This window comes from Lolium perenne, chromosome 3 (genome assembly GCF_019359855.2).
Source record: "Lolium perenne isolate Kyuss_39 chromosome 3, Kyuss_2.0, whole genome shotgun sequence".
Classification (NCBI taxonomy): Eukaryota; Viridiplantae; Streptophyta; class Magnoliopsida; order Poales; family Poaceae; genus Lolium; species Lolium perenne.
The window spans coordinates 187,115,062-187,139,837 of NC_067246.2; the positions used below are offsets into that span (position 1 = coordinate 187,115,062).

The 24,776-nt window shown below is 42.5% G+C and overlaps 1 protein-coding gene and 1 long non-coding RNA gene across 3 annotated transcripts; one reads left to right on the forward strand and one right to left on the reverse strand.

The window, feature by feature from the left end:
* Window positions 1–6,180: 6,180 nt before the first annotated feature.
* LOC127339718 (uncharacterized) lies at window positions 6,181–8,635 on the forward strand. The gene is made up of 4 exons (XM_051365537.1): window positions 6,181–6,236; window positions 6,351–6,897; window positions 8,011–8,171; window positions 8,262–8,635. The coding sequence occupies exons 1-4, from the start codon at window positions 6,181–6,183 to the stop codon at window positions 8,398–8,400; spliced, it is 903 nt and encodes a 300-aa protein (XP_051221497.1). The 3' UTR covers window positions 8,401–8,635.
* A 1,218-nt stretch (window positions 8,636–9,853) lies between these two features.
* On the reverse strand, window positions 9,854–18,204 carry LOC127342862 (uncharacterized). 2 transcript variants are annotated; one of them, XR_011755630.1, is made up of 12 exons: window positions 17,603–18,204; window positions 17,299–17,415; window positions 17,091–17,200; window positions 16,653–16,788; window positions 16,170–16,225; window positions 15,608–15,840; window positions 15,273–15,353; window positions 13,215–13,424; window positions 12,977–13,068; window positions 12,178–12,268; window positions 10,940–11,039; window positions 9,854–10,113 (listed from the first exon to the last, which is right to left on the reverse strand). It is a non-coding gene; the product is annotated as an uncharacterized lncRNA (long non-coding RNA). The 2 variants fall into 2 exon arrangements; XR_011755631.1 differs by lacking the exons at window positions 15,273–15,353; window positions 15,608–15,840; window positions 16,170–16,225; ... (2 more) ...; window positions 17,299–17,415; window positions 17,603–18,204 and adding an exon at window positions 13,950–14,281.
* Window positions 18,205–24,776: the final 6,572 nt, after the last annotated feature.

The following is a 24,776-nucleotide window of genomic DNA, read 5'->3' on the forward strand; positions in this document are numbered from 1 at the left end:
AGGAGGATCATTAAGGAGAGCACAATCAATATTGAGTAAGGCCATAGTGATCTCAAGCTTCTCCTTCCACGTGACATAATTGCTGCCATTTAGCTGTTCGATGCCATTTAGCATTCCAGCAATATTAGAGACATTAGTTGCTGCAAAAGAAAAATTCAAAATGCTTTAGTAAGCATCATCATAATCATCATTAAATTTTATTGATCAAATTCAAATCAGCTTTGGCTAGAGATGAAAATGAACAACAAAATTTTGTGGACAAATATTCATCAATTAGCTTTGGCCAAATTGATAAATAGAAGCCACACATTAATGATCCTCATTCATTATTTTCTTTTACCGACCCGGTTCACATCAGCTTTGGCCAGAAGTGAAACAGACCAATAAAAGAATTTTGCAGTTAAAATGCCCGTCAAACAACTTTGGTCAGAATGACAAGGCATAAAACCACACTTTATTTGAGGATCCATAAACTTTATTTTGCAAAATAAAGCATTATCACATAATAATTATAGTGATAAATATCACCATAATTCATTAATCATAAATAAACTAAATAATAAAAGTAATATCAACATGTAAATTAACTAAGCATGACAATTAAAATTGTGGCCTAAAATAAACATAATAAGCATAATCAATTTATCCAGAAAAATAGCCCTGAAAAGATATTTATTTCAGCCCTAATTTTTTTTTATTACATAATAATTCTGCTGAACTGGGCCGAAATTGGCCCAGCCCAGTATTTGCTCCCCCTGATCCCCTCCTGGGCTACAACCCATTTTGCAATGCCAGGACTACCCGAGCCGTCGGATGCAATCCGACGGCCAGGAACGACCCCGGCTGGATCAAAACCAGCCGCGTCGTCGCCGCCCGGCTCCCCCGAAAACCCTAGCCCCATTTCTTTTCCTCCTCTCCTTTCCCGACGGCGATGACGGCGCGCAGCGCGACGGCGACGGCGACGAGCACCACGCGACAGAGAGGAGGGCTTCGGCATCGTCCAGTTCCTCTCGCCGGAGTTGCGTGCAGCTTTGGCCAGCGCGCAGCTCTGTCGAGCGGTTCCGGGCGGCGCCCTGCGCGAAGCGAACGAGCGCGTGCGGGCGTCCCCGCGATGGCGTCGACGGCCAGCGCAAGTCCGGCACCGCGGCGGCCTTCAACGGCGACGAGCGCGCGAGGAAGGAGCGCCGGGGTCCGGTGCGGTGGACGGCAGGTTCGCTCGGGTGTGTGCCCGAGCAGAACCGCCATCATAAAATGGTGGCACCGGCGCCGCCGTGGCCAGCAACGGCGACGACACCCATAAGGTAAGTTTCCACCGCCATGATTCTTAAATTAGGGTTAGGGTTCCGAAAATTTGGGGAATTTCATAATTTAGGGTTTCGGTAATTTGGGGATTTTGTTTTAGGGTTAATTACGGCATCAAATCAATCTGTCCCCACTTCAATTCATACTTAACCGAAACCATGAGCATCAAAACAGGGGAAATTTTCATCACTTTAGGGTTTCGGATTGGGGAAAATCATCTTAAGAATCACGTTATAGGTTTCCCCTTAAAATCTTAATCAATCTTAAATCAGAAGCTCATAATTGAGGAGAGGAAAAGAGGACAACATTTCTAGGGTTTCTGGAAAAAATAGGAATTTAACATAAGAGCTTTAATTCCTTTAGTTAATAGCTCAAATTGAAACCCTAGAGTGTCACATAGTCTGTTAGGGCTTGGAGTTTGAGAAAACAGGGCTTAAACTTAAGGCATGATTAATAACCAGGAAGAACAGCCTTTAAACATAAGCATAAAATACTTTCACAGAAGCAACTTGGGCATATGCCTTGACTTGGTGACAACACAAACACATGGGTATGTGCATATGCCCTTGATCTTGATCTTGGCTTGATAAATCAAGCATGAATCTTAACATAAGAGGGCTCAAACTTAAGAGCTAGATGCTCTGATACCATTGTTGGATCCAGCAGGATCAACTAGCTCTAGTTTGAGCCACAAAAGAATAAGATCAGAAATACCTTGGTCTGAAGATGATGCCATGCCTCCTCTTGTTTAATTGCTCACACCAGGATGGAGCAATTTGTGCTAGGTTCTTCCTAGTGCTTTAGTGCTAGCCTGATCGGTGGCTTGTTCTTGAGGGAGAGTGTGTAAGAGAGAAGGCAGAGAGCAGCAGCTGTCTTCAACCTCTCCTCTTCTAGGTCATTTGACCCCTTTTATATGTTTAGCACTATGCACTAGGGGAACCAGCACCGTTGGATCAAAATCGATGTCTCCGATCAAGACAACACATAAGGATAGGTGGCAATTTACTGTAGAGCTGCCTTACTGTAGCTACAGTAGTGCCGCCCTACTGTAGCAGTCCAAAATATCTGACCTAGGAAAGCAGCCTAGATCACCAAAATATCTAACACATCCATGTATCTATATTCCACCACATGGACGGCAGACGGATCTTACTTGGCAGGTTCGGCGTACGCGCATCGGCTCCATAAGACCTACTTTCACAAAGATCATCTGGAGCTCTCAAGCACCACCAAAATGCAGACTATTTGCTTGGCTTGCTGTCCAGGGAAAGTGCCTCACTGCAGATGTGCTTGCTATCAGAGGATGCCCGCACGACCCCTTATGCTCCCTGTGCAACATCTCTCCTGAGACAGCCTCACACCTGTTGATTAACTGTCACTCTGCGCAGACAGTATGGAGGATGGTCTTCGCAAGGGCCAGGCTTCCTTTGACAATCGCCCCGAACGCCCACGAAAACATCAAGGAATGGGTGTGCAACTCTGATCAGTTTGTAGGGGCCAATATCAGGAAAGACTGGCGAGCTATGGTTCCTCTGATCTGGTGGTGCATATGGAAGGAAAGGAACAACAGAATATTCAGACAAACTGTTGCGCCGGTTAGATCCTTGTTCCAATCAATTTTGACGGAGGCCAGGGACTGGGCCGATGCTGGCAGGAGAAGGGTGAGCGCCCTGCTTATCGGACCTCGCGAACCAGATTGAGCGCTCGCCATGGTTGTTAGCGGCAGGTTGCAAAGCTTCTCCTGTACCTTTTTTTTCCTTTGGTTTCTCTTAGGTTTCGTTTCTTTTTTCCAGTTTTGTTGTACCCAGGAAGATCTTCCTTTTGTGCTTTCTCCTATCTAATCGCAATGAAAGCAGCCACGCTACCTTTCGTCACAACCTGCAAAATTTTCAACGGTTTACATTTTTGCAGTTTATGGGATCATGTGAAAGTGCACCCTAGATATTATCCACTTGTAGTATTGCATGGGAGCGCGATGATGTCTCCTTAACTCTAGTTGGTTCAGTTGTTCTATTCTGGTTACCTTGCTGAAGCAATTTCATAACCTGTGACAAACAGAGATATTAGTTAAGCATGTTATTATCAGTTCGACTGGAACTGTAAAGTAGTAGTGCCTAAGGAAGAGCTTATTACTTCATCTGTAGAGTATGCTCTATATTGTGTAAGACCACCAGCAACAGTTCCCTGGTGATGTAGCCCGACCTTCGGTCTCGACCGCATCATGTACATCAACGTCAAGAACCACACTCAAGGCCGAAGTCACGGAGGCATGGAAGAGAAGAAGGAAGAAGAGCGTCCGAGGTCGCCTAAGAGAGAAGGCGCCTGCCACAATTCAACTAGGGCCAAGGCCCATGTACCCCCTTCTATGCCTAAACTACCCCTCCTTAGTGGCTCCTTATATATAGGCTCCCACCTCCCCCTTCATTAAGGTAGACATAACTTGAGTGAGAACTTGGCTTATGCCTCCACCATCCCTCTGGGATTAGGGAAACCCCCTCCTCTCTTAGACACAAATCTATGAGTTGTATCAAGGCACTCCTTATATGATTTATCTTTCGCACTTGTGATTCTACCGCGGTCTCTCACACGTGTGACTCCATAGATCGTATATCGGTCTTTCTCCCGGGGATTCTACCTCGTGTCTCTCCTTGAGGGATTCTATCGTGATAGTGGTTCGGGCTATCGGGAGTAAACCGGAATTGTATCGGGTTGTGTTGCGTGCGTTCGCGTGTGTTCATCGTGTTCTTCGCCGTGTTCTTCGTGTTCTTCCTCTCCCTCGCCTTTCCCTCGGTCAATTCGTGAGATCGGGCAACCCACGTGGCCTTAGGCCGCATCATATGGTATCAGAGCAAAGGTTGCCACGAATTTGACCCTCGAATCTCTCCAATTTCGCCCAAAAAATTTCCCAAAATTTTGCCCCAAAAAATAGCTCGAAATTTGATCTGCGAATTTGTTGCGTTTTTTGTGGTTTTGATCATCTTCTTCACTCGGTTCCTCCAACTAGCGAGGGCGGTGCTCATCTTCGTGAGGGCGATATTGTGCACTTTATTCCGCATGAGACGTTTTTCTGAGCAGTCCACCGGGAACGTGTATCGTTCGTGCAGCTTCGTGAAGAGGAGAGAGGCAAATTCGCTCGGTCAGGATGCCTGAGGTTCTCGGTGTTGATCGAGACCGTGCTCCGGAGGATCCACCCGAGTTGGGACGCATACCCTTTGACTAATTCAGGGGGCGCCGTTGGATGCCCACTGACCTCCACTTTGGTGATTGCCTGCTTCACGGTGCTGAGCACATTGGGGCAACGCTCCCTCCGTTGCCTCTTCGGTTGGCCGCCGTCCATGTGTTCGCCGCCATCCGTGGCGGCCTTCTCGGCATTACTATCAGTGGTGGCCTCCTTTGAATTACTTTTTTCGATAAAGGGAATATATTAATATCGAGAGATACCAATTACACCCAGCCTCTGCAACAATGCACCACCCTAATGGCACAACAGATGCACACAACCAAAAAAACGAAAAAAAAACTAAGAAACAAAAGTCCCGCTACAGTATCACGGACCTAACAACAGCAATACATCCACCACCATGACAACACCTGAATTGCAGACTCTCCAAAAAACGACGCCTCCAAGAAGGGAACAGTGCTCCAACACCGTCGTCGCCCGATCAAAGATCTTAGGTTTTCACCCTGAAGATAGTCCCCACTCTCAAAACAATGCCTCCACCAAGGTCACTGCCAGGCACAACCAGTTAAGGCCAGACCTTGGATTTTCACCTGCGCTTCACATGTGTTGTCGCCCCCACTTTCATACCGCTGCTGTGAAGCCCGGACACCAAGCAAGCCCCTCAACAGCGCGGAGACTTGAACCTCCATTAGCTAGTCCTCCCCTCCGGCCTTCATGAAATTCTCTTATTCTGACTTTCATCATGGATCCATAGTCACTTGATGTCAACACAGAAAAAGAGCTTCGCGCCGCTCCCTCCAGAACCAAATGGTCGGAATAAACGCATGGGTGCGCACGACCGAATACCTCTGATCCAGCAAACTCCAGGCAAAGCACTGTTACATTCGCCGGCGGAGCCTTCCGGAACTCAACCCTCCGGCCAGATCACGAGTCCAGGCCTCCGGTAGGTCCTCCTCTTCACGCAAGAGAGGCCCTAGGACCGCCGCCTTTATTCAGGCCGGACCCCCACATCGGCGACCATCCCGGGCTGGCCAACCCAACCCTCCACCGGCGACACCATCGCCGGCTTCCATGCACCTCCATCTCACCGCCGGCTGGCGATGATAGATAAAAAATCCACCACCACCAACCGCAGGCCGACCCTCTCCGGCGAAGAAGAGGCCACCTCCTCCGTCAAACCCAAGGCTGCTGCCCCGGGCGCCCTCGTGTCGCGGAAGATGCCCGAGATCGCCTCCACGCACCAACGATAGGCGGGGGTGGATGACATGGCGCAGACCGAGGGTCTGGCCGCCGCCCACCACCAACCCCTGCCGGAGTGCTGCGGGAAGCCGACGAGAAGAGGGAGACCCCAGCGTCGCCCATCCCACCCGCGCCGACCGGTCCGCCAGGGGACAGCCGACGGGAGGAGGGCCGCCGCCGCCGTCGCCCATCCCACGCGCGTCTGCTCCGCCAAGCATCAAGGAGGTGGGGATCCGGCCGCCGATCTGCACGCGGCGACGAGGAAGGGCCCCCGCCGCCTTTGAATTACTATCAGCACCATCGGCTCGGTACTCGGGATCGGTGTCATCATCCTCGTCGTCGTCGCGGCGCGGTTGTGACTCCATCACCTCCATTTCATCGGTTAGCATCCAGAATGGCTTGCTGCCTCTGCCGCCGGCCTCATCGTTGTCGGCCATGTTTGCACTAAGTAGGAAAAAATGCATAAAGTTAGCGCAAAAATTCATGGAAAAATTAGACATAGAGTTGCTGAGAGGTGAGCCACAGATCTGTTGTTATTGATGCTGATCTACTACTTCCCAAAGTTTTCTCCTTCCAATTTCATCAATTCCTTGCGAATTTGAGCAGTTTTCGTGGTCAACGCGTGAAGAACACGAAGAACTGTGCCCGCTTTTGGGTTGTTCCTCGACCAGGCCCTGCGCTGCTCCCGCTCCTGGCCTCACGCGCACAGCAGCTCGCATCGCCCACCACCGTCGCTGCTGCCCCTCGACGCTCACCTGCGCTCCTCCTCCGCGCGCTGCATCCGGCTCCACCCCAGGCCGCACCACCACTCCCCGCCCACCTCGCGCCAAGCTCCGCTGACGGCTGACCTGCTCTTGGCCGAGCCCAGCACCAGGCCGCTCCTCCGCTGGACGCCGGCCCAAGCCCCGCGCGCGCTCAGCCGCCCTTGGCGGGTGCACCTGTCCTGTCCAGCGTGCAAAGAAAATAAGGCAGCGCTCTCGCAGCAAAGACCACCACATCGAGGAACAATCAACCGCACGAAACCGAAACCCTATCCCTACCCCCTCCCTCCCTCCCTCCCGCGTTTCTTCGTGCTCACCGGTTCCATGGCGCTGTCTCCCTCCAGCAGTCGTCGGCAGGATGTGCCCCCCCGTGATTCGCCACCGGCGGGGGACTCTCCGCCTCCCACCTCTCAGGTACCTAATTCCGCTCTCGTTTCATCGATTCACCTACCATGCCTGCAATTCGCTATCGTTCTAACGAGATCCGTCGTTTATCACCAAATTAACCAGTAGAACCCCATCAAACGGTTCTTACGCTAACAAATTATATGATCCGCGTCTTTTTTCCTGAGACAATAACAAAGATGCAAAAAAAGAAGATTTAGGCTTGATTCAATTTCCTAGTTCAGACCTTTTTTAGGAGAGGGTTTCTGTAATTTGACACAGTAATGGTGAATATTGCCACTGAAATGTGCACAATAAGTGCCGGGTTGCAGAGGAGGCCCATCTTAGATGCATGTGGTTTTATTAGTTTTTACTGAACCAAGTTTTAGTGGGTGTGCCCCTGCCCTGGTGCTGGCCCGGCTCGCACATTGAGTACACAGCAGATATGTTGAACATGTAATTCCATGATATATGGGCGTTTGATTTACTTGGAGGGAAGGAGAGTATTCCATCCTTCTATTTTTTTCTTTTCTTATTAGTGACTTGTTGTGGCTGTTGAAATGTAACTTTGACCACTACTGTATAGCTTCTATATCAATGTATATGTTCTGAATTGTACTACTGCATTTTTAAAAGGCACTCTATTAATATAAAATTTTCATAAATAAAAGGTGCCCATATGAAGAGGAATGTATGGGTGATTTGCAAATTGATCCAGTGGGCTCCCCAAGAAACCAACCAAATTCAAATTTGTAACAACCTCACCTGTTGTTCCATTCTCTCCCAATAATGATGAGAGAGGGGAGGCAGATGCAGATCTAGAAAGACTATTCGGATCGCTTACTGTTGTTCCATTCTCTCCTAATACTGAGAGAGGGGAGGCAGGCCCAAAAGGACTATTCGGATCGCTTATACGGCTGCCGCTATCGGCCCATAGTTCTTTCACAAAAGGAACAGCCTTGATAGCTTTAGACATACCGGTGCTCAAACTTTTGAAAGTTTAATAGTATGGATTCTAAAAGGACTGACTATTGTTAGCCAATTGCAGCCATGCATGCTCTCTCGTTAGCATAACATGCATGAATAGCTGTTTTAACTCATGTATCAGTATCTCAATTGTAATTCTCTGATTAATCTTACCAGGCTGGATCCAGCAATGGAGCAAAAGCTGAGGTTCCTAGGAAGACGAAGGAAGGAATTGATCATTTGTTGACAAAATTAGAAAAAGAAGGATTGGAGATAGATGGCAAGATAGCTAGAATTATTGATGATGGGTTAGCTAGAATTGAAGCTCAAGCCGCGAGGTAATTTATTTCAGGCACTACAATTTATTTGATTTTTTAATCAAATGAAATGATCCTAACATTCCTGCATTACGCACATCGTTTTGATAGAGAGAACATCAATGAACCAAAAGACAAGGTGCTGGTCATGCTGCTCACTATTACATCTGTTACTGTTGGTTTCCTCCTGGGTATGGAATGGCAAGAACGTATCATCCTTAAGGAACTTGCCAAGAGGAGACGTGCTTAGTTTAAAAGCCTAAGGCTTGCGGGTTTATGGTATGTAAAACCAAGTAGGTAACCATAGGAAAACACTGTTTGCTTATTATGATATGCAAAACCTAAGTTTTCTGTTTCTTGTTGTACTGTGTTTTCTTGGCATGTATAATGTAACTCTTATTTGGTACCAACATATTGCTGCTCTAAGCTGCGTGGAGCAGGTGCTTCGTTAAGTACTGCAGGTTAATTAGTGTTTGGTAATTGAACCAGGTGTATGCGGTGATCATCCCGTTCTGATAATTTACTAGATTTAGAGGTGCGCCTTGGCGCACCATCCCGTCAATTTCACTCCGATTTACACTTTGTATAATAATGACAAAATTAGGTAGCTAAATGATAATACATTGTTAGATTTTACAAAACAAAGTCAATCAAATGAAATTAGGATAAAATAAACCAAATCATCAACCAAACTTGCTTATATACAATTAGAGAAATAGATGCATATATTATAATAATTAACACTCTGGTTTTTTCAAGAGCGATAAAATTAAGGAAAGAACAACAAAAGCAACATCTACAGGAGTCTATTTCAGAATGGTCTTTAGAAGTCACGGCGTAATTGCATTTACTGGGTAAACATAAAAATTATCAGGTGATTGAACGTAGTCAAACAACAAAATAGGTAAGGCCGGCGCGAGGCAGGTGCGGTGGCCGCATTCCGGCAAGGTCGTCTAGCTTAGATAAGCTAATTAATAGCATCCCTATCGTTCTGATCGTTCTGAAGAATCATTCGGTTCACTAAAATTACAGCGATCCATTAGAAAAGCTGAACTGTTGGTTTTCCAAGTGTATTTCTCTGATTTTCCTTCACTATGTACACAGGGTACAAAAACACTGTTAAAAAGGAGAGATAACATCATTGTATTTGTGTTCTGTCATAAACTGCTCTAATTTTCCGTGACTTGATGCGTAATGATTAGACTGTAGCTTGCTGAACTCTTATTTTCTGTGACTTGTTGCAAGCTGATTAGACTGTAGCTAGCTAGCAGTGGGTCGTTTGTCCTAATTCTAATTAAGGATGGTATGTGAATCAGATTTTTTCAGAGAACTTAAAGGACACATTAATTTAAGATCTGAACCTATCTGCTGAAGTTGGCCTGGGAAAAATTCACCGATGCTCATAACCTGAAAAGCATTCTCTGATTGGATATCAAATAGCTGCAGCAAACGCATATAGGAGAAATGCATGTACAAGCAACCCTATCAACCTATGAGCTCATCCATTTATTCAATTGCATAAGCAGCAGGTTCACTGGTTGACAATTTATTTGTGCTGCTAGCTGCATTGTAGCTGAAGTAGCATGTATTATGTGGAAAAAAATGCCAGCAGTATATCAGAAATCAGATTATAACCCAAACTAGAGTACGATCTCGCATGGAATACCTCAGATTATAACACAGCATCAGCTGCAGTAACGATGTTTGACCAAAACGAACATAAAATTAATTATTTCCTTTCAGAAATTTACATTCACCAACAATTTGCCATTCACTTATTTCTCAATTTTGTATTCACCTACACATGCTAGTCAAGTTCGTCAGGATGTCGCGGCCGCCAACCTGGACAGGATGGTCTACCAAAACTTCGTTGCAGGCGAAATGGATCTCGTCCTAGGCTGTTGTTGCTAGGATATGATGTCCTCCTCCGGTAGTGTCTCCATCGCATAGCCTGGCAACATATCTACAAATGAAAAAAAAAAACGTAACCCGATCTCTTATTATCTGGACTAAAACATATGACAGACATAACTTCCTGACTGTTCTACCTCTATAAGCAGATTTTGTAATAATGTCGATTTGTGTGAGATGAGAATGAGAGCACCTCTTCATATTCCTTTCTTATAATTTCCTTCCACTGCATAAACTGATCTCTTAGCTTACTTTGGTTTTATTTCCAGATCAGCTACTGCAAAACTAAGTTCCTTTTCTATAACACAGTTTACTTCCTACTATTCTGAGAATTTTACTGAAGTTGTGTCGCACAATTGCCTCTTATCCGAAACATGTTTACGTAGCCTTACGCTAATCACCCGTGATGCACACAGTTCAGAAACAACATAGCACAATCAGAATTTACAATACATGATTCATCCATTTGTAGTAATGCCCCTTCAAGTAGCTGCTATATGTTACTGAACTTTCAAATATGATTTTTAAGGCTATAAAGATAACATACCTTGCCTTGCTCAGAAAACTTGTATAAGAGCAAAATGAAACAATAGTTACCAAACTATGTCACTTGCGTATAAGAGCAACTGAAGTAAGTCTTATTTGCACCATGCAACAACCATTCATTTTACCAGGTGATTTAGCTGCTTATATTGTGCATTTGATATAACATTAAGGAGTCATGGTTTGAATCATCAGTTTTACTATGAACTACAAATTCACTATGTTAGTCTCTACATAAAACTGGAAATGGAATATTGTCATTTCGCTCTATGCTTAGTAGCCACGGCACAGGAATACTTAATGGTAGGCAGGCCAAGGGAAAACAATTCGATTACCATCCTCAGAGACGCGGAGGACCGCGGAACACCGCAACACCTTGGTGACGGCGAGCACTGGCTTTGCTTGAATCTGCACATCCTCTGAAGCTGCCTTTTCCTGCAATCCAGCGGAAAAATTTATGCGCACAGGGCAAGATTTATTCAGCAGTACAATGCAAAGTTGGCATCTGCGGTGTAATATAGTACACAACAATGGGAGGGAAACCATCTCAAACTCCAGGGATTTTCTCCTAAACTAAATGAGCTGACTCCACAAGCTTCTGTAAACTTTTATTCCGTGAATGAATGAGTGTTCTCCTCTAAAATAAAGAAACTTCTGGATGAAACAATTAGCAAACAAAACAATAGTAAAATTATCAATTTGGATTTACGGCATGCTGAAATCCTTATTGAACTGGAGGTAATAAATCTAAAGGAAAGTATGTAACCTTTAGATGTGAAATTCATGTTGAGCTGTGTCATTGAGGTCCAAGGGCAGGGCTATTGAGGAGCTAATCCAAAGACTCGCGCAATAAGATTTTTTTGCTACTCATTAACTTTTAGACTAATTGGTCTAAAAAAACAGAATAAGAGGCGTGCGAACTATCATGGCGTATCACTCATTTGGCGATGATCCATTATTCAACATTGGAAGGGTTTGTAACTCCGTATATATAAATAGGTTATATCATATCATGGCATACCATCTCAAAGCAGCTTAATTCATCCAAATTCATCCAAGATTCTGCAACCATGAATATACTCATTTTCCGGTTAGTCTCACAATTGGCAGATTCCATAAAATTCAATGAGACCTTGCACTACTAACAAAGGAGTTTCAGTAATGAATGCCTAAAAATAATAGTAGTGCATATAATAGTTTTCAGTGGACCACACTCTTAGATATAGTATTTTTGTTTCAATGGAAGCCTGCTATGATCATTTTGGCAACATGTTATGATTATATAATTTCATAAGCAATTTTGGCAACATGTTATGATTGTATAATTTCATAAGCAATTTTACAAAGATATAAGAGCAGTATGTTTGACCTACATACAGTAACCCATGTTTCACCTATATATAGTGGACCACACTACTAACAAAGTCAATTAGCCCGTGGTACAGTAAACTGCTTAGCACACGGTAAAAAAAAATTGTGCCATACGTGCTGATTACAACCAAAAAGAATATGAAGCTCACAGGATAATGGATGTGAACCATACGGACTGCTAAAACAGTATTCAAGGACTTACCAAATTTCACCATAAGTGTACTGTATTGTGCAAGCAAATGGGTGCAGTCTGAACGGCTGGCATGAGAACACATCAATGCTTCAAGTAACATCTGTAAGTAGAAAAAAAATGAAGCGATAACGTTAATTAGTATATACCATGTGAATACTAAGAAACATAAGTTAATCATCTAAGCAATTAGCTAATTATAGTATGCTATAAAGCACAAATACTGGAGGTATATATGCAAAAAATACAAAGGAATGAAGTTATAAAGAAAACAGAGGTGGATTGTATTATTCTTTTTCAGATGAGCCAAATATTCATATAATTCTAGCTCTTCTATTGTAGGAACACATAATTATAACACAAAACATCGGAATGCACAAATAAGTGATGGAAAGGGAAAGGTACTGACTTTTTAAAAGTGCTTGATTAGACTAAGGATGTATAGCTCTGAAAATTAGGCAAATTAGCACAATGCAGCCGTCAGCCATAGGCTCTAGTGATGCAACACAGTGACAGAAAAGCAACCTTTGAAAATAAGTTTTGCACCATACATAGTCATTCATTGAAGCAGTCAACCACAGGTCAACTAACCTTCCCATCAGATACAAAACATTAACTACAATAAATTAAATTAGCTGCAACAGCAGGATCAGCAAGACCTACCATGATGAATAGTAACCAGATGTGCAAGAAAAAACAAAATAGATCAATGCAAGTATTACACACATCTAGAGAAGCTCAAAGCCATCTTTTTTTGGTGAACAGAAAGCCATCTAATATAAATAGAGAAGGCACTCCTTAATGTACTCACCTGGAATGATTGTCTTCACTCCGATATCTCTGACGTACTCAATAATTAAGCTGCTCTCCCCTTGCAGTCGATGACGAAGACCAGTAGTTTACCTTGAAAAATTAAAGAATACAAGCCATACCAGATATAAATAGGAAAGACACATTACAGAAACAGAGTACATAAAAAATGGGCCCTGAAAAACTACAACATATATAAATAGATATTGGAAGGTAGACACAAAATGTGTTTGCAGTACCTTAATGCACAACTAAACTACATAAATTCACCTTGCCCCTCCTCGTGTACCTTTGCGCATCTTCTGGTGCCCATTGTTGGCCACTCCTCAACCGATGGTCAATGTAAATTGCAAAATCGGTGTTGGCATTCGATCAGCCAATCTTTGAGGACAAAATAGGACATAACATTGGGGCCATCAAGGTCCAGGTGCAGCACATTACAGTACTCACTACAGCAAAAAGTTCAAAGGAAATGAAATCCTTTGGAGGTACCCATACAACAATTTTCAGTACAGATACACAGATGTTTCCATAAACCTGCATTTCCATCTTTACACTAAATTAAGTCAAATGCAAAATGTGTATTTCTTACAAACTCTAAGTTGCTTTTGAAGCAATATAAACAGAGCACCAGGACAATATAGAGGGTGAAAGGAGCAGCACACACTACTGGTGTAAAATTGAGCAATATAAACAGAGCACCAGCACACACTAAGTTGCTTTTGAAGCAATATAAACAGAGCTCAGGACAAACAGAAAGACCTAGGAGGAACACAAATATAAAATCAATACTGATCACAATTGAGCCACCGCTAGCACTAGTATATGTATATAGTATAATGTTTGATTCAAACAATGAAGAAACAGTTCATGCAGCAGGTGAATAGTGAAAATTAAAGAGACACAAACATGACATGCTATAAGAGAGAGTACTGATTGACATCTTTGAAGAGCAACAAGTCCAACAATCATACATGTAAACATAATAAGTCAGAGAAAAGTTGAGCACATCCTATTGCTTTGTATTCCCGTATTTCTTGAATAGCATCTTTGTAGTTCCAGAATTTGAATTGTCTGGAAGACCAGGAGCAATATTACAGTTAGTCATGTCAAAGCATAGCTGGACAACCATAGGAAAAGTAATAGTTAATAGGATTAATGGGATTTTTTCATAAATAAAGAAGCAGAGGTCTGTTCAATGGTAGCAAAGCCGGAAAAAGATTCAGTCACAAGGCAAGCTCACTCCAGAATGACCATGTCTTAGTTGAGCTTTTTTGGGAGAAAAATATGCATATGCCCTGTTAAAATTTGCAATCTTATAGAGGGTGAAAGGAGCAGCACACACTACTGGTGTAAAATTGAGCAATATAAACAGAGCACCAGCACACACTAAGTTGCTTTTGAAGCAATATAAACAGAGCTCAGGACAAACAGAAAGACCTAGGAGGAACACAAATATAAAATCAATACTGATCACAATTGAGCCACCGCTAGCACTAGTATATGTATATAGTATAATGTTTGATTCAAACAATGAAGAAACAGTTCATGCAGCAGGTGAATAGTGAAAATTAAAGAGACACAAACATGACATGCTATAAGAGAGAGTACTGATTGACATCTTTGAAGAGCAACAAGTCCAACAATCATACATGTAAACATAATAAGTCAGAGAAAAGTTGAGCACATCCTATTGCTTTGTATTCCCGTATTTCTTGAATAGCATCTTTGTAGTTCCAGAATTTGAATTGTCTGGAAGACCAGGAGCAATATTACAGTTAGTCATGTCAAAGCATAGCTGGACAACCATAGGAAAAGTAATAGTTAATAGGATTAATGGGATTTTTTCATAAATAAAGAAGCAGAGGTCTGTTCAATGGTAGCAAAGCCGGAAAAAGATTCAGTCACAAGGCAAGCTCACTCCAGAATGACCATGTCTTAGTTGAGCTTTTTTGGGAGAAAAATATGCATATGCCCTGTTAAAATTTGCAATCTTATAGCTGAGAAGCTTTAGAAAATTATTACTCATCAGGAAGTAGTTTTGGATATTATATTACAAGAGCCAAGTATACCTAAAAAGCTGAAAGGATAAAGCTCTCTTTTATCTATATGTTTAAGTGATTGCCTTTCTGTAATAGGTCTCAAGTCAGTTAGTAGATTAGACGCTCGCAAGCATAAATTTTCAGTTTTGTACTTATCTAGGCAGGAGGTAGAAGTAGTGGTTACTGGAAATTTTAACTTATATGTATTAGTTACCCATCTGCACCAATTCTACCAACATGAAGGGTAAGACATACCTTCCTATCTACCAGCATGAGGTTTACACAAGCTTGCCACATTCCGCCACGAGTGTCCCATATTGTAGAAACACATGGAGCCTGAAAATGGCCAGCATTAGCGAACATACACGCTTCGCATGAGATACATGGGTAGCGAACAGAAAGTTCAACAGCTAAACGCATAAGAAAGACACTTAGTTATAAGAGGCCATTGAAGTAAATCCCAATGAAAAATCAAGAACCCAAGAAGTCAAGACAATACATCAGGATTGAGACCCTGAGCATGTAGTTTTCCTATCTAAACAAAATGCCAAAATGGAGAACTAAACCATAACTTATTCCAGATCACAAACCAAGAAAAAACATCAAGGAAGTCGCCGAGTTCGAGCGCAGATGCGCTCCTCCTCTCCCTCCTGTTGGGCGCTTGACATGAAGAGCACGGTCCAAGAAGTGGTCACGGAACCACATTCAGCATCACATATTGCAACTTATATCCCGTAGTTCGTCAAGACCTTGCTGGCCAATCGGCAGTGGCTAAGAGGGACAGCGCCAACGGCAGGCAATCCTGACCATCTGCAAGGCGGGCCTGAGACCGCAAGAAGAGCACAAGCGCGAGCCAATGAACATGAATAAATTAACTTTTTGGATATAAAGAAGCAGTTCATATGAGAGGAGATAGAACATAAAATTTTAAAGCTATTTAGTGATCTATAAACCAGAGGTCTAGATGAACACAAATATTAAAGCAACGGATGTACCGATGTACACCATGTACACCACGGGATGTCAAATAAACATCGGGAAATAGTCGCTAGGTATGTAACTCTATGCCCATGTACACCACCTGGAGAAGTATATCCGCGTGAACTACAACAGCAGACCGTTCAAGGAAACAGAAAGAGAGGTGGCGGGTACCTGCAAGAGGGTCCAAGGCTGCAACTGGACTGGGCGAAAGTTACAATCTGAATAAGCTGCAATACACAAGACACGGTCAAAATTTTACTAATTAACTTTATAATCTCATATCTTATTTATCTTTAGTGTAAAACAACACATAACTACACATATCTGAAATAGAAGTTTGTCTATCATACTGAACTCAAATGAAATGGCTCGGTAACCCATCGGCTGATACAATTATCTAGTAGCACTAACATAGCTACTAAATTTAGTGGAGCCTGAAGTTATTGTCAAATTTTCAGAAGTATTGACATAGCTACTGATTTTCACAAGTTATAATCGAATCGATATTCACCAAACAACTGCATTTTCATAAGCTGTCGCATTGCACACATTTCAGACCAGTGAAAACAATAGGACCGAACTTGAGAGAATGGGACAAAACAACCTTCTCAGCTTTTGTATAAGATAAAGAGATGGGAATGGTAATAAATATACCCAACAGAGGTCTTAGTTCCATCTCCAGTGCAAGAGGTCGAGCTGCGCCAAGCTCCACGGTGGAGATCAAGTGTCCATGCTATCTATTTTGGCGAGAAGGAGTGAAGTTCCAAATAACTATTTCATCCTGAATAACCTGAAAAACATGTGTGAAAAGACACGTAATACATGAATAATGGGCAGGTACTAAATCTGGATAAATGAGCTCAGCTGTTGGAAAATATGAAAGCAAAAGAAAGTCACATATTTTAGCTGTTTAAAAAATTGATGAAGTGTATTAATCATAATAATTATATAATATTAGTACTATAACACCAAGCATGTAGAAGAAAAAGAATGTAAAATAGAACCACGCAACAATTCTGGCCAATCCAAGTACATGACCGAGTTCACTATTTTTGAACAAAATAATAAAACACAAAAGGCGGGTCTGATTACCATGCGCAAAAGAGGGAGATTATTTGAAACCCCGAAAGGCTTTGGACTAATGTAGATTGTGGATCTGCAAAGACGTGTACCTGAACTTGCCCCTTCTCTCTTATCCTGACCTGCATATGCAAGAGAAATCTTTCACAAGAGAAAACATGCAAGTGGGAACCTAATCCCTGGAAGGGGCAGTGAGATTGAGAGAGGGGGAGGGAGAAACCTGGGATCATGGAGTCTTGCCACTTCATCTCTCTTTCTTTCCTCTTTCTGTTCCTAGTTCTCACCGGCGGTAGTACACCACCATCAGCTGGCCACTGAGCACCACGAAGTTGAGCACCTGGAAAAGGACACGAGGATCCATGGAAGGGGACTGAGATGAACGGAAATCTGATGCAAAAAATTAATGAGTAATCGGAGATAGAATCGAAAAACAAAAAGTGAACAAATCTATGAACAGAAGAATGAACAAATCTCAGACAAAGCACAAGGAAATCTTGCATCTGACTCATGGAGAAGAAATATACCTTATTTGGCATGGGCCAGTGAGGATGGTGGTCCGGCAAGGTGGCCTGGCTACTGATCGACCTCTACACGTTCGTCTCCTTTGCAGCAGCGACCCCGCTCCTTTCTCTTCTTCATCATAAAAAGGATCAGCGGCCACCTTCACGAATCCCCTCTCATGCCCAAGGCCAGCGCCCGCTTGTGCTGGACGCGGCGCCCACACCAAGGCCATCACTGTTCCCGGCCGGCCATGGTGACGACGGGAGGCGGCGGTCGCGCCCAAGGTCGACACTGCTACCGGTCGACCATGGCGACGAGGGGAGGCGGCACTCGCGCCCAAGGGGGAGATAAGGACAGGAGGGGGCAGAGCTGCGACGCCGGCGCAGAGGAGCAGGTGGGGGCGGCGGCACTAGCGCAGAGGTGGTGCCGACGGGGAGGGGCGGCGCCGGCACATCTCCCCGCCGGCCACTACCTGCCCGTCCAGCGACGGCTGCGCTGGGAGGATGCGGCCGATGACGCCAGCCGGAGAGGAGACCAGTGGCGGAGAGCGGGAGCTAGGGAGGCGGCGGCTGCGGGAGCTGGGGAGGCAGTGGATGCGGGATTGGGGAGGATTGGGATAGGGTTTGGCCTGGGCACTCCTTTTGTCTCTCCTCGCACGACTCCACGTCCAACCGCTGCATGACGCGTGGCCCAATCGACGGAAAGCTAGCGAGCCGAGCGACCCAACCCGAGCAAGCGACGTGCTTGGCGTGGATAGCCTCAGAGATCCCCATGGGGGTGCAGCAATCATACCTTTAGATGAAATATAATCCTTGATATGACAATCAGGTGGTGGTTTTGGTTTTGTGGCTTCACTTTGCATAAATTGTTACAGAAATTATACATTGTCACTGTTTTGTCATATATTGGAATCGTTATTTACTGGCTTTGCCATATTGGCTCTTCTCCAATCATTTTCGGCATTTGTTACTCTTTTTTTTGTAAATGTTCTTTGGTTTGTCACCTAAGCCTAGGAAGGAGCAATTTTGATGTTCATATTAGAACCTGCTGCCCAGCTGTAATATCCCAGGTAATGGGGTTATAAAAATAGAGGAAACAGATGTGTGCATTGCATTCATGCATAGAAAATCTGGGGAATTTTCGCGCTTTAAAGTAAAACAGTCACAGTAACTGAAGTTTCACTTGACCTTGGTGGAATTGAAGTAGCTCATCAAGTCAAGCGCTATAAACCTCAATGTGACTTTGTTAAAACCTTGTTTTGGGTAAAGATGATTTGATCTAAGGGGTTAGATCAAATGGAATTAAAATCAACACAACAACACTTGAATCAATGATTAACTGCTTGATCTCATAACATATCATAATAAGGTAATCCTTACCATAACATATGAACATACATCTAATTGGAAATCAAGTAACAATAACTGGAGAAACTATTCTTCACTTATCTTCTCCATATCTTAAACTAATCCATGCTCTTATCATAAACCCTATGATATCCATCCTACTTTAATCTTGGAAGCAAGACAAGGAGATCCAAATAAGGAATATAATTCTTCTCTATTCCAAGTTATTATACATCAAACCTAGAGAGGTGAGAGTTATATTATAATTATCAGAGAAGTAATAACAAACCTTGCGCTAAACCTTGGATATACATCCAAGTATTCAAAGCATCATCTCTAAGAGAAACCCTAGGATGTTATTCCAGATCATCCTTAGAGAGAGGACCCCAAATTATATTAAACATGGATATTGATGATCACCTCATTCTCTATGGAACCTAACCTTAGGTTAGTATTAAAGACCTTTCCAAATGAGAGAGACCAATCATACTAGTTCTAGCTTTACCTATTTAAGAATCAATGTTAAACTTTGAACTAAAGCATTAGGTAAACCATTCCACCTTGAAGTGGTGAGATCACCAAATACCAAATGGAATAAGACTATATCCATGACTTAGTGAAATAAGGAGTGGAATAAACCAACTAAGATAGACAATTGAATCTTTGGCTCAGCAACCTAAATAAATATTAGGAGTACACCATAAACCCTAGAATAACCATTCTTAAATGAGAAAGCTCAACCCATGGTGTTATACTCAAGATAATTGAGACAACCATAACCATGCCTATTCAAGTAACTATAAAAGAAAGTATATATTTACTTGATCAAGACAATACTTGATCTTAGAAGTGAGAAACCTAACTCAGGAGAGATAATTTAGGAAGCCAAACCTTGATCATTATAAACTGAGTGATGAGCATAAACCCTAAGAACTTGAGGTAAAGATATCAAGAACAAGTGGATCATGTCTAACCATGATCATTGCTCTTGAAGTATGTGAGGATAAGTTAAACCCTACTAGAGTAAGTAGATTTCATTCCCACATGAAATTATAGAAAGTTAACTAGTAAGCAACCCTAGGTTTATATCTTATCTTACTTGTGAACCATTTGGTGATCATAAGAAGAATCTTACTATATCTATGTTTCATAAATTAAAGAACCTAAGAAAACCTTGGAGTAAAACTCCATACTTTACATGGTGAGAAACCAACAATCCATTAGACCAAAGTTAACTATAAAAAGAACTATAACCAATGTAGTTAACTTAATGATAAATTAAGGATAATAATTGTAGTTAATTGGTAGAAGATAAAACCAATTCTCAAATCCTTAGTAATTAGGGAAGCACATGATATATTACGCAAGTAAACCTAGCCAATATAACATGATGTCATCCCCATAACCATAAACTAGAATTATATCCAAACCCTAGTTTATGTACCACCATGAAGATCCTAATATAAACCCAGGCCACAATTGAGTTCCAAACCATTTGCCAGTAGGTGAATATGATTTAAACCCTATAATTGATCATTAGTTAAATCTTATGCTTCACTTATCAAACATAAGAACACCTAGTGCTAAATTCTATTAGTAAGACCCATAGGTGAAGATCAACCACCTATTCTTATAACCAAGATCAAACCATGAAGAGAGTAATATTTTACTCTAGGCATTTCATGGTGATGTTAAAATATAACAATAGCAATAAACTTAAAAGGGGGTTATGATAGAAAATTAGAAAAGCCCTAATAAATTAGTGCTCACATAACATCACATGTAAGTCAATGACTCATCAAATAGAAGCCAAGTCCTATTAACAACCTCTAAAATAATTGAGTTGAAAACATCAACTATAACAATCTAAATAAATTGATTCACAAGTGAGACATGAAATAAAAAAATAAAAAAAATACAAGATCATGTCTATTTGCTATTTTGAACAAGCCCACATGTATGAAATTTAATCAATAAAAATATGTTCTTCAAATAGGAGGGTGGTGTAATAGTCATTGCACTTCATCCTCATTTAATTAACATAATGAAAGACCTGCAAAATACAAAGGAATTCAAATTTGAATTCAAAACAAAAATAAAACAGAAAATAAATAAAAGAGAGAAGAGACTTACCTGGCCATGCAGCCGTGGAGTGGCCTAACACAGGCCCAAGCCGGCGCCCAACAGCAGCCCAGCAGGAGCCCATCAGCACCAGCCCATCTAACAGCCCATACCTCTTCGTCTAAATATCTGAGGAGGTCGTCCTCATCTTCACCGTGAGCTGGAGGGCAGCTCGACGCCGTGAAGCCCTTCTCCTCAGCGCTGGCAGCCCCTCCTTCCTCGATTTCGTGACGAGGCGCGCCACAAGCACGGTATAAAAGGCCCATGGACAAACCCTAGCACCGTTTTCTCGCTCTCTCTGCTCAAATTCTGCTCAACCCGAAACCCTAGCCGTACAGTCTCCGGCTATCGCCGTCGACTGGGGCAACCCCGAGCCCCACCGTGACCACCATCGTCTTCAGCATCCTCGACATGCCCAGCATACGGGAGGAATCGAGCTGGGAGGCCCCGGAGCGGCTCCGACGAGCTCATCTCTCCGACGGCCGGCGACCCCAAATCCGGCGAAGCAAGCCTCCCTCGACCTCACCGTCATGCCCGTCGTGCTCACGGTGAGCCCGCGCATCTCCTGAGCATTTGTTTGCACCGAATCGTCGCCTGTAGACTCCTAGCCGCGTATGCCCGTGTCCGCCGTCGTTCGGCCTCGCCGGCGAGCAAACTCCGGCGACCTTTTAGGAGCGGCGCTAGTACCATTGTGTTCACTGCGGCGAGCTGAATCGAGTGGTGCTGTTAATCCATCCGCGCGAGCCCGGGAACGGCGGCGCCGTCGCCGACCTCCCGCCGGCAGAGAAGCCCCTGCCACGTTTCGATTTTGACCCTGGTCAAATGCTTGTGTGGCAGCCACCGTGGCGTAGGCCCACTGGTCAGTGACTCTGTGGGTAAGACAGCCGGGTAGATTTAGTCATTCACCTGTTTTAAATTTAAATCTCATAATTCTAGAAACTTTGAATTAATTTAGAAAATTCATATTAACTCAGAAAAATTAAAATAAGATATCAAAATTCTTCTAAAAGAAAACTCTATTCAATAAAAATATAATTTGAAATTTTTATTTTTAATAAAAATTTAATTGTTTTAAACTAATAATTAAGCCTTTAATTTTATTCAAAATGCAATTAAAATTCAGAAATTAAGAAAAGTGTCCAAATTAAATAAAAAAAAACAGTAAATAAATAAAGAAACCATTAAAACTAATTTTCTTTATTTGTTAATTTTGTTAAATCTTTATCAGAGAGATTTAACCCTAATTAATAATTACCTTAATTATTAACTCCTTAAAAATAATAAAATAAAAAGCCTAATATTATTTTTGTTTCAAAGCTATTAATAACTTCAACTTTAACATGAAGTTATTAATCATAGAACTACATTGTAAATAGCAAACCCTAAATTCCACATGGAATGATATTATAGCCCTATCATTTCATGTGACTCTTAAAACCCTAAATTAAGTAGGAACCCTAGTTCTATTATTACATGTGAACCCTAATTTGCTTCTAACCTAAACCCAAGGTTAGAACAGGTGATCATGGTACTTCAATTCAAATCATAGAGCCACCATTAGCAACTAAAAGACATACCTATGTCCACATAAAATGTAGAACCCTATCACCAGCAATTTAGTAATCCATGTATGCATATCACTAAACCTAGTTGATCAAGTAGGATCAACCAGGTTTAAATCCTAGCTTCTACTGTCAAAACCATCATCCTTATTCATCCATGCTTAGCATCACACCATTGTGATGAACCCAAATAGCATCTAGGCTCAATATTTATCATTACATAACCATAGTCCACTGAACCCTACAAATACTTCATAATTATGAACCATCCTATTTAGGAGCCAATAATTCCTTACTTAGTGGATCCAGTAGCAAAACCTGGACAACCTCAACCCTAATTGATATACTTCTTATTATTTAAGAAGTATGTTCTTCAAAAGTTATTCTTTTGAAGTAAATAAAGAATCATCATCAACCCTGCTTATAAGGACCTATAAACCCTAATCAGCTATCACCAACAAGGTATACCACCTTGATAGCAACTATTGGTAATTCAGATGTTTAGACTTAATTCAACCATATAAGCCTTAGTAGCTGATGAATCCAACTAGGTTGTGATCCATCTAATAACTACTTCAGAAATTAGATGAAACCATAGTCAACCATAGAACCCCACCAGACTAATTATCATACTTGTTCTTTATTAAAGAACATGTTCTTCAAAAGTTATTCTTTTGAAGAATATAACAAGTAATCATTAACTATGCCATATAGTACTAAAATTGACAACTGTTCTTTACACGTTAACATTATGCCAATTATCATTCTTTATGTGCTCAATTGATTATTGTACTTTATTATCTACATGTTCATGATACCAAGTAACCACACCTGAATAAAAACCTTGTTTGTGAATCACTCTAAAAAGTGCAACACACCCTGAATCAATTATTACCACTCACTAATCCTAAATCATCGGGGTTAGGTCACGCTTAGAGCGATTGCATCTCATTCTTATGCATTATTGCATCCTTGCCAACCTTTTAAACATCGTCCTTACCGGACGATGATGCTATTTCAGAATTTGGAGTTATTACACATCGAAGACCTTGTCTGCATAATCTTGCAGCCAAGAAAGGCAAGTTCATCACTTGCTCATGTCATTTGAGTATTTTTATCAAATTACTTGCAAAGTATTATGGTTATCACTATTGCACAAAAATCAAAACCACTACTTTCATAACTATGAATATGACTATGTGGTGGGCAATGGAACCATGGATTGTGTTGATATGGTGGAGGTTCCATTGCACGGGCTTATATCCATCTAGGATTAAACAACAAATGTCGCCAGTGATTCTTGTGCCGTAATACCCGTGTTAACCATAAGATCCGGAGTGGGACGGAGTAGTCAAAAGTGTTTCCACCTCTCGTTCATCAACGGATGCGCTTTACCGTAGACACTTGTATCTGTCGGCGGCAAGCGGTAGGCTGGGGAAGCCTTAAGTCCCCACGGCACAGTCCGTAGACACTTGTCGTGCGAAGTGCAAGCGGTAGGCTGGGGAAGCCTTAAGTCCCCACGGTATTGCGGTCTATGAGGGATTGTAAGGTGTCCGGAACGGTCTATCCATGTTGATAGGGGAAGGCATATGAATGCCCGGAACGGTCTCATCATGGATATAGGGGAGGACAATCTTACAAAAGGGTGGGTGTTCGAGGTAGCGGAGGAACATGATTGGCTAGACCTTATACCGGGCCTCACACCAAAGGAAGTGTGGACGAGAACTATAGCTCGGTTGGCACCAAGGTTAAGATCTCTTATGGGTAAAGCAACACACCTCTGCAGAGTGTAATGAATCGTGACCAGGCACTCCCTGTTCCGGGATATGGAACTGCGAACGCGGCCGGAAAGGAGCTCCATGAAGTTCTAGTAAACCGGTGAAGGCTGACGGACATAGTTCTTCTGAATAAAAGCAACCTTTTGAAGAAATGATTATGAAAACTTGCATTGGTATTAGACTTTCTGGTCTAATGCTGTAGCTAGTGCATTAAACACCTCTTTCCTATAATGAACTTGTTGAGTACGCTCGTACTCATCCCACTCTTAAATCCCCTGCTTAGATATGGAGGCATCGAAGGAGGATCTACAGTGCAACTCGAAGGCCGAAGAGTCAACAACTACTTCAAGAGACAGGACCTGTCAGAGGAGTCAGATACCACATCCAACA

Excerpts from the sequence above, each read along its gene's own strand:
- LOC127339718 (XM_051365537.1), top strand. The coding sequence starts at position 6,181 with ATGCATAAAGTTAGCGCAAAAATTCATGGAAAAATTAGACATAGAGTT. Across the intron at positions 6,237-6,350 it reads AGACATAGAGTTGCTGAGAG|AACACGAAGAACTGTGCCCG; the intron begins GTGAGCCACAGA and ends CAACGCGTGAAG. Across the intron at positions 6,898-8,010 it reads CTCCGCCTCCCACCTCTCAG|GCTGGATCCAGCAATGGAGC; the intron begins GTACCTAATTCC and ends TAATCTTACCAG.